This window comes from Colossoma macropomum, unplaced genomic scaffold (assembly GCF_904425465.1).
Source record: "Colossoma macropomum unplaced genomic scaffold, Colossoma_macropomum, whole genome shotgun sequence".
Taxonomy (NCBI): domain Eukaryota; kingdom Metazoa; phylum Chordata; class Actinopteri; order Characiformes; family Serrasalmidae; genus Colossoma; species Colossoma macropomum.
Genome location: NW_023494784.1, coordinates 24,947,243 through 24,963,358, shown reverse-complemented (window position 1 = coordinate 24,963,358; position 16,116 = coordinate 24,947,243). Strand labels below are relative to the sequence as shown.

The 16,116-nt window shown below is 39.1% G+C and overlaps 1 protein-coding gene across 1 annotated transcript in view; it reads left to right on the top strand.

The window, feature by feature from the left end:
- vwa8 (von Willebrand factor A domain containing 8) overlaps positions 1-16,116 on the top strand; it is a 98,339-nt gene that overhangs the window by 61,081 nt on the left and 21,142 nt on the right. The window contains exon 38 of the mRNA XM_036565268.1: positions 15,916-16,024. Coding sequence (XP_036421161.1) covers positions 15,916-16,024 — 109 coding nt within the window. The remainder of the gene's footprint in view (positions 1-15,915; positions 16,025-16,116) is intronic.

The window sequence follows — 16,116 nt, the reverse complement described above, 5'->3', positions numbered from 1 at the left end:
TGCTCCATAGTTTTTATAGTTTTAACCAGCCTTTTTGAAATGAGGTCATAACTCTGTCCTGTCAACCTAATCCCATGAAAGAGTGCATTATGAGCTCATAACAATCTGTCAGTTCTCTATTTTTCCACTATCTATAGCTAGAGCTTCACTCCTCTCTCTAATTAAAGCCACGTTATTAGAGCACACACCCCCACACGCACACTGATGTCAGGCCTATGGAATGTCTGCCTTTGTTTCTACACTCATGTTGTTCCCTGAGGCACTTGATGCAGTGATTGTGGTATATTGTACATGTAGTTCTAATGTTCACTTGTAGCATTTTGCAGTGTTTTGTAATGGCAATGTAAAGATTGGTCAGGTGATTGTTCAGTCGCATCAATTTTTGAATATTGTGTTGTAATTAATCCATTATAATAATATTCAGTAAAATATGAGCAAATTTTTTTATGAGCTCATTATTTTCATTTTTTTACATTCCTCCAGTCATATTGGTATATTTATTTATTTTTTATAAATTTGAAAGATTGAAGCATTGCCGAAATATTTGTGATTGATTCATTGGGATCAGAAATGTACAGTACTTCTGGAGTACTTTGGACAGATGAACACGTAAATGAAGACAAGGGATTAACAGGAATGACCTGCAGTTGGAAATTCCACTGGGCTGTAAAGGAGACCTTTCTCAACTGTGTAATAGACAGACAAGCATTAGCTTCAATACGCAGTAGTGAAGTGGCATATGGCCTCAGGGGAGCCATGTGGGGAATGCCTATTCCTGCCATTCAGGCTGCTATGACGTCATTGCTCGTCGCTAGGCCAGCCATATATGTTCTTCAGTGAGACAGAGCCACATGCTTTCCTACAGTTTAAAATCAGCAACCAGTGAGAGAGAGTCAGAAAGTCAGTCTTTCAGGTGTAAGCTGAGACTCTGTGTGTAAGTGTCTGAAGGGAAGTGAGTGGACACTGACTCACCTCTGACCGCCACCCAGCCTTAAAGTGGAGAAGCACTCATGATGGTATTAGACAGCAGATGACATACACTGTATGTTTGAAAATGACTGTAATGATTATTGGGAAAATACATCATACCTTCTGCATGCTTGAAATGCACTGTATATTTTGATTGTTTGATTAACCCTTGAGTGGGGGTGGGCGATTTTTGTCTACTCAGTAAGTTGTAACAGACAAAAAAACTACCATGAAAAACTATAGTTTTTCAGACTACAAATAGTTTGTAATGATTTGTGTGCAGCATTTCACGCAGTGCGCTACACTAATTCCAGTTAAATCACACTAATTATGTTATTTTTGTAACGAAGCCGAATGAATGCTGTTGGTCAGTGTTAAGTATGGATGATAGTCATAATATGCCCTGAAAACATATTGTGAACTAATTTGTCACAATAATGCTAAACATCATCATATTGCCCAGCTCTGCCCTTGCGAGTTGAGAGTTATTACTTTAGTTTTGCTATACCTTTCAAATGTAATTACATAATTACATGTTTAATTACATTTACAATTCTTTATCAACAAAAGGATAGTTTTTTTTTCCATAGAACAAGACTGTATACACAGCAAGAACTTTTCATCAGACCTACAAACACAGATGTGATATTGAAGGTTTAGAATTCACTCTTATAATGATATCATTTATCAGCTTGGTTTAATAAGCTTTGAGTAAAAAACAATCGGGATCTAATTTTAACATGTCTTTGTTATCACCATTAATAACTGTGAGATGTAAAGTTTAACCAGACATCAAATGATTGCCATTCTTTGTCTCAGGCGATTGTGAAAGAATTATTCTGTGGTGTTTGATTGTTCTGTTTTCTGAGACTTTACCTCAACTATAATATTCTTCAGAAACAAAAGTGCTTGGTGCTCTTCAGCCATACATTATACTGAATATTGTATCATTACTGAGCAACTACAAACTGGTATTTGGAAATAGTTTCTAATCAATTTTTCTTTATTATTAGTTGAACTACCTCTGTTATACAAGAGAGGGAGGGTGTGGGCTCAAAAAAGCCAGCTGATGGTGTTTGTGGTGAGAGGGAGATTTTGTAGATGTTTATCAAACTGTCTCACATTAAAGAGATCGATTTGGGGGTGTGGAGGTGGCAACAGTGTCCCTTTAACCTCCGGGACATTCCGTCTGCTGTCTGCAGATCAGTGCCTCAGATTAGGCTGTGTATTCTATACATGCTCTCCATGTAGGGAGCAGGTGTGCTGTACGCGGCCCCCGTGTGTGTGCATGTGTGTGTTTGTGGTAGTGCGGGTGTGTAAGAGGAGCCGGAGTCATGTGGCTCCGGGTGTTTGACGCAGACGCATGCCGCTGCCATAGTGGCCACTGTCCTCATTCTCTCATGTCTGTGGAATGTTCAGTGTCATCACCATCCCCGTCCCCCCGTCCCCCTTGTCCCCCCTGTTTACCTGCTGCATTTGACCCAGAATTCAGGCCTTCATTTATAAGAGTAAGATGAGCTCCAGCAGAAACAGAGGGGCGCTAGGTAGAGCTGCATGATATGGACAGGTATCATAAATTTGCATTGGTGCTAGGGGTGTAATGATGCACTCCGCTCACGATTTGATTTGGTTCTCAATACTGGGTTTGTAATGTAAATTTTGAAGATAAATGGTGATATCCATATTACACAACCTACTGATGAGACTTGGGTTTGGAGTATATTGTATGATATTAAATGTGGTGTGGGTTAAGTTGGGAGTGTGTCGTATGATATTGAATGAGTGGGTGTGGGTTAAGACCTCTCTGTTCAAATAGTGCAGTTGCATTAGATGCATAATTAAAAGGCCCATATCCTGCATGTTTCTTGGATTTTATTTAGTTTAGATCCTCTTATAACATTTGTGTGAGATTTCATGACCATTTTCAACATTTTAATATACCTTAGAACTAAACAGGCTTTTTTGTCACTGTGCCTTTAAGGCTATTATGTAAATACCCTTTTCTTATTGGCTGCCTTGTATGTCTGCCTGATGCAAAAGCAGAGCCCACTCTGATAACTTCATCATGAATTAGTGGGACTAAACTGCTGTGGGCTGGAAAGATTAACGTAAGTATGTTTGTTTTTATGATACCAAAAAACAATGACTTCTTAACAAACTGTTTTTGCTGCTTAGTTTCCATGGCATGTTTTGAAACTTTAAAATGTTTACATTCTACAACAATGAAATGGGCCCTTTAGCTTATGTGCTGCTGATATCACTCATCTCCACATCGCATTTTTGCAGCACAGGAATGTCATGATGTATTATTATGTTCCTAATCGCTATATATTGCATCATTTTGATGAAAATGTATTGATATTTGTTCTATGACTTGATACAAAGCAAAGCTTATCATAAAACTAGTGTTGTCAAAGTTAACCCATTAATAATGCAACAATGCAATAAATGATTAATTGGTGCTAATGTTTTTTTTCTCAAGTGTTTTCTTAGTTTGACCATCTGTAGTTCCACCCACAAGCCCAGCTGCTCACATGCTGTTGCTGTGACTCCGCAACTGCTTTTTAACTGCAATTTCCACTGAGGGCTCTCTTGATAAAAGCACTGTCAGTTTCAGCTACTGCAGTGCTGTGAATTTCTTTTTCATTGAAGTGCATAGAGTCCGAAGTATTATTTACAAGCAAAACACATCACTGATGCCGATTAGGAAAGAATATATTGTATAGCTCTAGTGTTAAGTGGCATTCTACTCTGAAGGCTCTGTCTTTAATGTGCCTGCATGGACTCTCTCCATCGAGATGCTCCTTAGTGGCATGAAGAATTTACTCCCCTGGCACTTTTGGCCTGAAAGCTGAAAAATGACCTGCCTACCTCTTTATCCCTTGTAACCTGCACTCTCAGAGAGTGTTGCATTTGTGTTCCAAGCGTATTTGGAGGTTGATTATTAGTGAAGCCAGATTTCCATGATGCCTTTTCTATAAGTGTTAAAGTAATGATTTGATGGTATGTGGGTTTCATGCCAGGCTGTTGCATTAATCACAACTAGACATTTTCATGATCTAAGTTGAAGTGACTTGATTAAGCTGTTATTCCACAGATCAAACTTTTACATCTTCAGGCCATTCAGACTTTAGTGAAACAGCAGCTAAGGATAATGTTCTCAGTGTTTGTTATTGCAGCAAAGTTGGCTGTCACCGTTGCGTAATACGAGTCTCGGCAGTGGCATTAGTGAGTAAATGGATGAGAAAACTTACCCATGATATAATTAAGAGCCCCCGTGGGCCTCATGCAGTCAGTAGCTGGTACAGCGAGTCTGTCTGTATTGTTTTACTCTGTGTGTGGGTTCTGTGCTGGACACCATGGCCTCCCAGTGACCAGACCGCTACTCTTTCTTACGGAGAAGCAGGCTCCATGCAGGGCATTCCTCAAATTCCGGCCCAGGCTGCTGCTGTGCCCACTGGTCTGTGTGGCCCTGCTCCAGCATGTAGGTCACTCTCTGAAGACACGCTGCTCAAACTGGATCAAATACTAATTGTATAGGCTAATTACAGAGTAAATCAGTAGTATTTGGAAATTTTTATTTTATTATTATATATTGTATTATATTATTGTATTATTTTTTCTACATTAATGTTTGACCTGACTGTGCTGAATGCTGCACATCAAAAGATTGGAGACAGCTACCATTTCTAAATGAACAGTACTGTGCAAAATTCAGAGACCACCTAATTAGACCAATTAATGTATTTAATTTCCAGTCACAAAAGCCATTAAGTACAATATATTTATTTTAGAAGATATTTCTCTAAAGATTACATATAAGATGATAAAGTGAAAGTAAAATTAAAATAAGTGGAAAAACCGAGTTTCAAAACATTGCTAAAAAACATAGAGAAAATAGGATTACTAACAACCGTACAAGACCTGGTTGCCCACCAAAACTGCTACCATCAGATAAACACTACTTAAAGCGTTCGTCTTTTAAAGAGAGAAGAAAATCAAGCTCTGCTCTTGCTTCAGATCTGAACAAAACCACATGTATTATCTGTCCCCCCTTCCACTGTGAGAAGACAACTCAATGCTATATGTCTGAAAGGATGTGTAGAAGAACATTCAGGAGTCAAACAAAGACTGGTAAATGCTGGTACTCTTACAATAAGTTTGGGATTATTTGGATTGTGACATTTCTTTGAGAAACTAAAAGCAAGTCATTTAAGAAGATTGAAAGCTGTAATAAAGGCAAACAGTGGACACACTAATTACTGCAAAATGTGAAATTATATGTAGTAAATGGGGCTTTGTTGTAATTCTCTTTTAAATTACACCAATGTAATTTTATTACACCAATATAAATTAAATTAAATACATATTTTCTGCTTTTTCCCCTAATCCTGAAAATAAATAACTTGTATTTAGTAGCCATTTAAATTAGAAATTAAATAAATAAAAGGGTGGTCTCTGACCTTTGCACAGTACTGTATTCTATGAGCAAATTTTCTTTGTTGGTTTGCAATAGCTTAACATATTTAAATAGAAAACTGATTAGATCTTGTCATCTTTCCTTACAAAAACTACTGATGAAAAATGTCATATCTCACATGTTTTATACCCTTTATGTTATGGCACCACTCATAGGCACTCAAACTTTCAGATGTTTAAACTAGTTTTGGGGCAGCATATTTTCAATATGTGCTTTAATCAATAGAAGAAAAAAATGAAAGAGAAGTCTTGTGCATGTGAATACACTTATTGGTATAGCAGAGTGTTTATATTCTTATTGGTATAGCAGTAGTGTTCTTGCCTGGATCAGGGATTGACCCCTGGTCTCCCATGTGTGGGGCAGTGGTGTTGTCTACGCCAGTGGTTCCATGCCCAGTGACAGTGGGTCATTTAGAGGGGCACTTCCCCACCAATCAGTCATCACGTACATTCTTTTATTGTGGTGTGTGGCCAAAGAAAAAACTGTAGAAACTACATTTAAACTACTTTCAGGGCAACATATTTTTAGCAAATCTTTTTAACACTAAAACTGAAAAGAAAACTGTCAAATCATTATTTTGATAAAATATATTCCTTATGACAAAAAGACACTCAAACGTGAAGCTGAGCATTCCAGAATGTTCTCAAAATATTAGTTAATAGCTGTTTTATCTAGTCGTTTGCAAGTTTTTTTTTCTTGCTTATAAAAGTAACGATGGAAATCAAACATTGCTCAAAACATTTCATAAGAGGACAAGGTTTTCCCAAACTTCTGATGGGCTGTGTACATTGTTTATACCTCTGAGGTCAGAACCTGCTGAATGTGCCTGGCTACTTATATAGAGGCTCTGTGTGAAAATGAGGAAATTCTGAGAATTCATATTTTAGTCTGTGTGTGCACTTCATATCTTTACATCTGAGTGCAGTCAGACGTCTCTGTGTCAGCAAACACTGAGAGGCCTCAGAGCCGCTGAGCTGAGACTGGATTTCGAAACAAACTTACATGTAGCAATCAAATGTAACATCGAGGCCAGCCCAGGAAGCAGACCACAACACGCTGCCTGCCTATTTGAAGTCTTGATACTTAAGGCTAATTTGGCAGTGATAATGAAGTACTTGTGGTACCTACAGAAAAAACAGCCTTAAACCCTCCAGGTATCCTGCCTGCCTCATTTTCTCCAGATGATGTTTTTGCTCAGACAGGCAGCAGGATACTGTTTTAACTGGTTCAGAGCCCATGAGAGTGAGAGACTGTGTAGCTCAAGGTAAGCATTAGTGAGGCAAATAGACTGTAAAAGAAAATTACATTCATAATAAAAGCTTTATAGTATTTAAAATGCAAAGAGTATGTGTATGTGTACGTGCACACACCCGCCTGTGTGCTTATGGGTTTATGAGTACATCTGTTGGCTTTTTGACATTGAGTGATGTAACTAATTACTGACAGTGACTGATCTTAAAATATACATTAAGTGGGATGAAAAGCCTGATTTAGACAAATGTCCCACTTTTAGATGTCTCTTGTTGCCATTTGCAAGGCTGACCCATTTAGAGGATATATAAAAGTGGATGCAGATACTGGCTGCTTTATTAGGAACACCATTCTAATGATGTTTAGGACCACTCTTTGTTCTCAGAACAGCCCAAATTCATCATGGCATGGATTAAATAAGGCTCTGAAACACATTCCTTAGGGATTCTGGTGTTGATATGACTGCATCAAATAATAATGCAGATGTGTCAGCTTCACACTCTTCCTGTTCTAACACATCTCAAAGGTGCTCTACTGAATTCAGATCTGGTAACTGTGGAGGCCGCTGAAGTACACTGAACTCAATAGGCCTGTTTACACCTTGCATCAACATGAGTTTTTGGTGATCGGATCACATTCGGTTTCACTTGACTTCATGAAAGGCCAGGTGTAAACACCCCCAGAATGTATTGTATAGGTTATGATCGGAAACCTTAAACCACATTTGGAGGTGGTCAGAGATGGAACTTGACTACATTTAACACAAGTGTAAAAGGAATACGTTTTTGCTATCTGTATGCGATTAAGTAAGCGGAACTGCATCTGCTGATGGAGGGTATGCGAGGCTGAAGTTATCCCTAAGCCAAGGGCTTCCTTGCACTCTGGGCCAATGAAAATGTCAGAGCTAAGCTTGTGGGCTCATATCATAACAGGGAAAAAGAAGTAAACAAAATAAAACAGAAACAACGTATGTGTTGATGTGCTTTTTATGTGGGAAAGTAAAATCGGATATTACTGCATACACATTTTGGTGAAAAGTGTAAATGAAAGTTTATCCAGATATGATCTGGACATGAAACACATGTTAATGCAAGGTGTAAACAGGCTCAATGTCATGTTCATGTAACCAGCTTGAGACAGCTTGATGGCCATAAAGGGATGCATTTAGTCAGCAAAAATACTCAGACAGTCTGTGGAAATCAAACAGTGCTCAACTGGTATTAGGGGGCCAGATGTGAACCAAGAAAACATTAGCCACCAGTAGCATGAACTCTTAACATAAGGCAGGTTGGGTCCACGGATTCATGCTATTTACGTTTACAAATTCTGATCCTAACATTTTTATATCACAACATTCATCAGACCAGGTGATGTTTTTCTAATATTTAAATGCCCAGTTTGAGTCTACAGCGGTCTGTGGCCAATGTAGTCTCAGATTCTTGTTCTTAGGTGACAGGAGTGGAACCTGATGTGGTTTTCTGGAGTTGTAGCCTATCCACTGCTAGGATGAATGTGCTGCTCTTTCAAAGATGTTATTCTGATCACCACTGTTGGAAAAAGTGGTTATTCGAGTTCCTGTCAGCTCAAGCAAGTCTGGCCATTTGCCTCTGACCTCTTTTATTAGCAAGGTGTTTCCACACACAGAACTGCAGCTTACTGGATGTTTTGTTTTTCTCACTGTTCTGTAAAAACTCTACAGACCGTTATGCATGAAAATCCCAGGAGATCAGCAGTTCCTGAAATACTCAACAAGCCCCATCTGGCACCAACAGCCATGCCACGGTCAGAGACATTTTTCAGCCGTTCTAATATCTGATGTGAGCAGTTGCTGAAGCGCTTGACCCGTGTTTGCACATTTTTATGCTCTGCACTGCTGCCACATGATTGGCTGATTTGATAATTTCATGACTGGACAGGTGTTCTTAATAAAGTGGGCGGTGAGTGTATGTCTTTGTATAGAGTGCATCATGCTCTGGTCTCATGTAGAGATGCTTAAAAATCAACTTCAATGCATTATGGTCATTTTTTTCTTTATTTTCATCATGCCCCACAATGTTGCGATAATGGCAATGGGACAAGAGAGACAGTGAGAGAGAAAGAGAGAGAAGGGACACTTACTTTAGGCTGCTTAGAATGCTGGTATGTCTCTATGTTTGTCCAGTCCTAATCTAAGCAAGCGAGGATTTTTTCAGCTGTCTCTGGAGAAAAACACTCTCTTTGTTCTCTCTTTCTCCTTCTTCTCTCTCTCTGCCTTGAGGCACTGCAGGAGAGCCAGGTTTTATCTTTGGTTGCTCACCCTACAGAATCTCAGAGAAAACAGCAGCAGCAGCTCTTGACAGTTGTTGTGGTTACAAACACCTGGCTAATTTTCACCCGCTGTGTGTCTCTGAGTGTAGAGATAGATAGTGAATGTGTGATACATACTGATGATTCATGTAGCCACTAGAGATGAAACGATATTAAAATTTCATATCACGATTTTCATGACCAAAATTATCACGATTATCGGTATTATCGCGATATTGTTCAAATTGTTCAAATCACAGAGGAATTGCGTGACCGCGCTGTGAGCTGCAGACAGTGTAGAACGCACACAGTGTGTCTTCACCTGTGGAGCTGCTTCTCTAAAAGCATTTTAAAACTAAAACATAACTTAAAATTAACATGCATCTGAGCTGCGGCAGCAACACTCCTAAAGTTTAATCTCTGAAACTCTGCTTTTCCTAAAAGAGGCACACAGCGTTTACTCGCGCGAGGTCCCGTCTCAAAGCACACTATCTTCCCTATGTAGTGCACTTCGTGGATCATGAAATAGCAAATCCTTCACCCAAAGAGTGCAAGAAACGGTCGACTAAGTCATCTATAATCAACATTAACAACAGGTTACAAATTCCCTATTTTAAAACTCAGCTGCTTGTTAATGATGATCGTGTTTGTTTGAACAGTAGTGCCCTATGTAGGGGACACTGAGTGATTTGAGACGGTGTTACTCTCCTCTCCGACAGTAAACACTGCAAGCGAGACGAGAAAGGGGAGCTGTGCAGATTGAACCTCTGCAGCGTCTCGTTCCAGAGCTTGTGTGACTGTTAACTCAGAGCTCATTTTGGAAACTCTGCTCCACAGAAATGTGTTAAAAGCTTTAGTTTCGATTCACAGTTGATTCACCGATTGTTTTTTTTTTCTTTTTTTTGACGCTAAAAGCTTCATTTTATATGATTAACGAACCATAAGCAAAAGTTAAACCACACAAACCATGACATTTCTTCTATTTCGAAGTCCCCACAGACTTCTCCGTTAAAGTTAACCTTGCATTCTTGCAGGTAGCGGGTGGTGGTCGCGAAGATGACTCGTAAGGTTTGATGTGTTGCCCCCTTTCACCGCTATTTTCTTTCGGCCTGTTCTGCAGACAGGGTGGTCATCTTCAATTAACTTTCCTTCTGCATTCTTATAAAACCCAAAATATGACCAAACGTCAAACTTCTTAGAAGGCTGAAATATCTCCGAATCTCCGAGTTTTTCACACCGCGGTAATCGACCGCGGTTTTAACGATACTGTAAAGTTCAAACGGTACTACTAACCGTCATTAATTTTACCGCGGTTTACCGTGAAACCGGTAACCGTTTCATCTCTAGTAACCACGCATCCAGTGCTGACATTCTCATACATTTCACTTACACTGCTTGGTGTCGGGACACCTTGTCTGTATTTGAAGTTTGAATTCTCACACTTGTACACTCATACTCTTAAACATTTAAGTAGTTACGACAAAAAGTCATGAAAGGGCTTTGATAACATAATATTGTTTCCCAACACACTAGGTGCACAAAATTGAATTTCTGTACTAGTGCATCGGCTAATAATTAACACAGTTAAAAACAGTTGAAGTGAAACTGAACTTCATGCATGCTGTGCTGTGTGAGCCCTGTATAAAAGGCTACAGCGATTAACACTGGAGGGTTTATATTCATCAGTTCATACTAGCTGCATTTTAGATATTTGCTGTATGTTATGGGAAAATAATTCAACAGATGGATTTCCTAAATGAGTAGGCCTTTAGTAATTTGTTATAAATGTGACTCCCATTGATTACCTCCTGAATGTGTGGCCCCTTTGGACTCATCTGTAATAGATATCTCACCCTGTATTTTATAGCCTTTTCCCCTCTACAGCCAGCCTGCTAAATTATTGGTCATAATTGTCAGCTGTTTTCTGTTTATCTTTGCATATGTCTGCTGCTGATATCACACTTAAAAAACATGTTTTTCCAAGGCACCCTTTCAGCCACTCCTTATATTGCCGTATCAAAAAATGATTCAAACTGAGATACCAGTGTATTGTATTGACTTGAATTATTAATTTTCTGAATTCCTACTTTCTTAATGTGAAGAACAAGTTTTGAATATTTAATGATTTAACAGTTTTCTCTTCCAAAATATATTTTGAAAAGCTAGATATCACCAAATGTTTGACAGGCAGAATATGTATTGATTGATCCTAACAAAGAGATCAAATAATTTTACTGTTACTGCAAGCAATAGGCTCCAGATCCCCCTGCGACCCAGAAGGATAAGTGGCTTAGAAGATGTGTGCGTGTGTGTGTGTTACTGCAAGCAAATGACTTTCTCACTTCTCACTGTTCTCAGAGGAGTTAATGTGTGACTAGCCATCCATGTGGAAAGAGTTGGAGAAAGATGAAGCAGCTTGATATTTATAATATAAAATCCTGGCTGATTCACTGCCACGTCACAAATGCACATGCACTCTCACACCACCTCCTCCTGAACCGATCTGTCGCTGATCCTCTGGGGAAATAAGAAGCATGTGTGTCCCCTCTTAACCTTACTGTCCCTATATTACCCCTCTGCAGCTCAGCTTCTGCCCGAACTAAGCACATGATATAGAATGCAGCATCAGAATCTGAAAGAACCACTGCCTGTATTATGAGGAGGCTCAGAGTCAAACAGACTCACAGTTCAGCATCAGCAGGATTTCTGTCATGGGTCTTAAGAATCATCTTGCTGTTGAGGCACTTCTGTCCATCTGACCATTTAGAGAACTGATAATCTTTAAGCCGCTCCTGTGCTAAGTGTCTGTATGCTGCCTGTTAAAGACACACACACCTATCATAAAGTGATGAGGGAAATTTGTGATGTTTCAAAAAGTATGTTGAAATATAATCTAGCATATTTTAGCATACTGCTCAGTCTTAAGTCAACAGGCCAAGATGGGACACTCTTAATATACTCAAGAAAACTAATGCATATCATTGCTGTTGTATCAACACCTCGGTTGTTCCCTGTTTTTGTTTTTTCACACCATTTGAAACCATTAGCTGCCCTTCATATTGTGGGAATATGAACAGACAAACAGAAATGATCCAAAATGATCTTGAATGAATCATTTTACAGTAATGTACAGGACTTGCAAAAGTCAAAGACCATGGTTCATTTATTTTTTATAGTCAAAACGGTCATTAAGTTGATGTTTTTATTTTTTTGAGGAGATATTCCTGAGGAGATTAGATGTAAAATAATCCACTTGCATAAGGATCAGCAGAACAAAACAGAAAGCTTTCAAAATGTTTTAAAGGAGTGCAAAATGATTACAATTTTGTAGAGAAAATGCAGCTCCTAATAATCATACAAGACCTGTTAGACCATTAAAACAGGAAAATTTGAAAAGCCAACAATGAAGCTCCTGGTGTTCTCAGAACAATGGACTGGGCACCCCAGAACCCTAACCTCAATGCTGTTGTAGGTGTTTGGGATTACTTGGATTGTGAGAAGCAGTAAATTCAACCAACTTCTAAGACTGAACTTTCTCCTGAGAAGGATTATAAAGGCAAAGAGTGAAAAATACTGACCATTTTGATATTATGTTTAGTTGTTGAAGCTTCTGTGTGATTTTCTTTTAGAAATATGTTTTCAGCTTTTTCTCTCAGGCTGAAAAGTGAATAATTAGTGGCTGTTTTGCCTGGAAATGAAGAATGGACTTTTGAACAGTACTGTACATTAATGTTTTTTTACGACAGTGATGATAGACTGCTTGGAGACCACCAATACGACCACAGGTGTGCTGAAACAAATGGCTGTGACCTCTGTGTGTGTGTGCGTGTGTGTCCTACTGCAGTTCCCGTGTGTTGCCGTGTAAGCAGACCTCTCTTGCCCTTTGCATCGCAGCCCCAGTGCTGCATAATGGCCTGAGTGTGCTGGCTCCAGCACAGTTTGGTCTGCCTGTCTCCACACCTGTGTCCAATCCACACAACCCTGAAGCAGCAGCCATCAGCATGCAGCCTTCAGACACTGTGCTCATAGAAGATCTAATAGAAGATCTGCTTTGAGTTATGCTTTCCTTATGAACGTTTTGCCTTAAGTGTGATTCAGTGTTATTCTAGAAAGAGCTATGAATTCAAATGAGCTGGTTGACTAAGACACTGATATGTAACACTTTTAACCCCTAGACTGCAAGGGCTTGTATGTAGGCCCTCACTTCAGTTTCTCACTCTCATAACTACAGAATAGGAACAGAAATTTCTGACTTTTCTTTTTTTTGTATTTTTGATAGAGTAGTATTTGAATTTTCCAATGGGAAATATTTTATATTGCTATGAATAGTTAAGGGGAGATTTAAACTTTTGCCTATTACTGTATGTGACTGAACATTTAGTATTTAGTAGAACACTTTATTTGAAGGCTTTCTACATAGGGACTTCATAACACATGCATAAGCCTTGACTAACATATTTATAAAGCAATACTTGAATATTTATAAACAACTTTGCCAGTAATCGCAAGATGATAATATGAAGTAAATGACATTGTGTTGACATAAGCGGCCTTAAACCAACGTGATGGACATTTTTTTTCCGTTTATAACACGGTTATGAAGCATCATTTCCAAGTAATAGAACTTATTAAGAGGACCAGATATCAGTTCTATGGAAGATTTTCTTGCAAATATTCCTATCTGCATGAATATACATAGTCTCATACAAAAATCCTGTACTTGAGTTAAATTAGAAAATTCTTTGGTAAAATATTACTAGAGTAAAAGGTCCCTGTCTATAATTCTGCAAAAGTAAAAAAGTACAACATTACTTGCTTTTAAGCCCTGCGATGGACTGGTGACCTGTCCGGGGTGTGTCCTGCCTTCCACCCAGTGACTGCTGGGGTGGGCTCCAGCTCCCCCCCGCGACCCAGAAGGATAAGCGGCTTAGAAGATGTGTGTGTGTGTGTGTGTACTTGCTTTTAAATGTATGAGAAAAGTATCAAATGTGCTTTGAGTTATTACAGTTGTCTGTAGCCACACAAGCCTCCCTAATAGAACTCAAGTAGAAATATACAGAACTGAAATATGGTGCTTTTAACTAGGCCTCTGCCTTAGAAGTTCTACTACTTGAAAATGGTCTTTCATAACAATATTATATAAGTACCAAATGTCAGTCTCTTTAGTTTAAGCACCCTCATGTCAATACAATGTAATTTACTTTATACATCATATGACATCTTGAGATAAATGGCATAAGCTCTTTATATATATATTGAAGTGTTGCATTATAAATGTTATTCAAAGCTTATGAGTGTGTAATAAAGTCTCTGTGTAGGTAGCCTCTTAATAAAGTGTTATCAAAATATATGTAACTAGAGACATAACACTGGCTGCTTGGGTACCAACATTGTCCACTTTTTTTGTGTACTACACATGCTGTATTTGAGTACTGGCTAAGTAAACAAATGCTAGTTTTGAAGTCTGTGTATTTGAATAACTTACTGCATAACTGACTAAATAGTTCCAAAGTAATAAGAACTTATAATAATAATAATATATAATATTAAATATAATAATTTGTAGTAGTTACTAAATAAAGTCTTAATCTAAGCCTTCATTTTAAGGATTTACAGTCCTCTGCTCTTGTTATCTGTCCCTCTCATTCTGATAGAATGGTGTGAGGTTAAAGGGGAGTCGAGGGACAGTGGGGCGTTTATGTGCCACTTCATAGTGACTGTATGTTGATGGTGTGTGAAAGGCTGTCAGCTCAGCACAACTAATACTGGTCAGTGGAACAAACAGGGTGGGCCTCAAGACAACTGTTCCTCTTAGATTGCACAGGACTGTTCTGAGTGTTCTTCTCAACATGACTCAGCAAAATAAAACACATTCTGGTAACTGTATGTCTGCTATCTACAACATTCCTTGTCATGGCTTTATGGCCTTGTTGTTTTTGTTCAGGCCCAAAATGCAGTTTACTTGTGACTTAGTGGTATCAGGACTGATAGTCCCTTAGAAGCTTGCGTGAGCGCTGTGTAATAGTGATCACTATCTTAATCTCATGGAAAAGCACATGCTGTAGCACTGGCTGCTTTTGTTCTCATTGGGGGACTCTTAAAGAGGCAAGGGACAGATATGCTTACCAGACCTAAGCCATTCATACTATGCTATTGCAATGCTTTTAACCACTAATAGCACCCCAGCATGGTCTGTGGAGGAGTGTGTGAAGGTCATGAGAAAGTCCCAGTCTTGTAGACGCGTGTGTGTGTGGGCTTCAAAGAGCCGCCCAATGGCTGGTGCTGTTAATGGCCTGTGTGAAGGGAGATCAGAGAGGATAGAGAGAATAGTTCTGCATGTAGAAGAGGCTTGATACAGAAAGCTGCTGTTCCAGGACAGGACTGGGTGGAGATGAGGGGTTTTCCGGAAACATGAGGGCTCTATCATCCTAATGTCTGTGTAAAACTCTGATGACATACCTAGAGCAGTGTGTAGATTCAGCACGGGAGATGATTTACCTTTACTCTGTGATGATGTGCAATGTACTTTCTATAGAGTCTGGTAGGTTTCATCGCTCAATGTGTTCAGGAAAGAACCGTTTCACTCACATACAAAAATGTCAAACACAGATCATTGCTTTTGTGTCATGTGCAGGGGACTGGCAAAATAATTCAACAGGATGCCATAAACTACTTTGCTCATAATGCTCTTTGTTGGCACTGTGTGCAGAGCAGGCATCTTCTTGCTACTAGCTAGCATTAACTTGATAAACAAAAGTTTTTCGTTGGACTGAGCGTAGTGAAGTATTCACGGAAGAGCGGAGAGACGATTTTTATGCGATATACATTTGCTGATCTAGATAACTAGAACTGGGTCTGTTTGCTGTAACTAATAAAGGATGTGTATTTGTACATGAAGAGATCTGATTCTCGTGTTATCTTGTTTTCAGATCACCATTCAGCGAGACAGTGGTCATGATGTCACCTCACCAAAACATGGCAAGATTGACCCCGTCAATGCACCCCATGTAGGGGGTAATCAGTGGGCAGGAGGCACAGGTAGGTTGCGTTCGTAAAGCTAGTCTCAGAATTACCATTGCATTGCAGTTCAGGGCTTTAAGTAGAACTTATTCTAAGGTTGATTTTGAGGT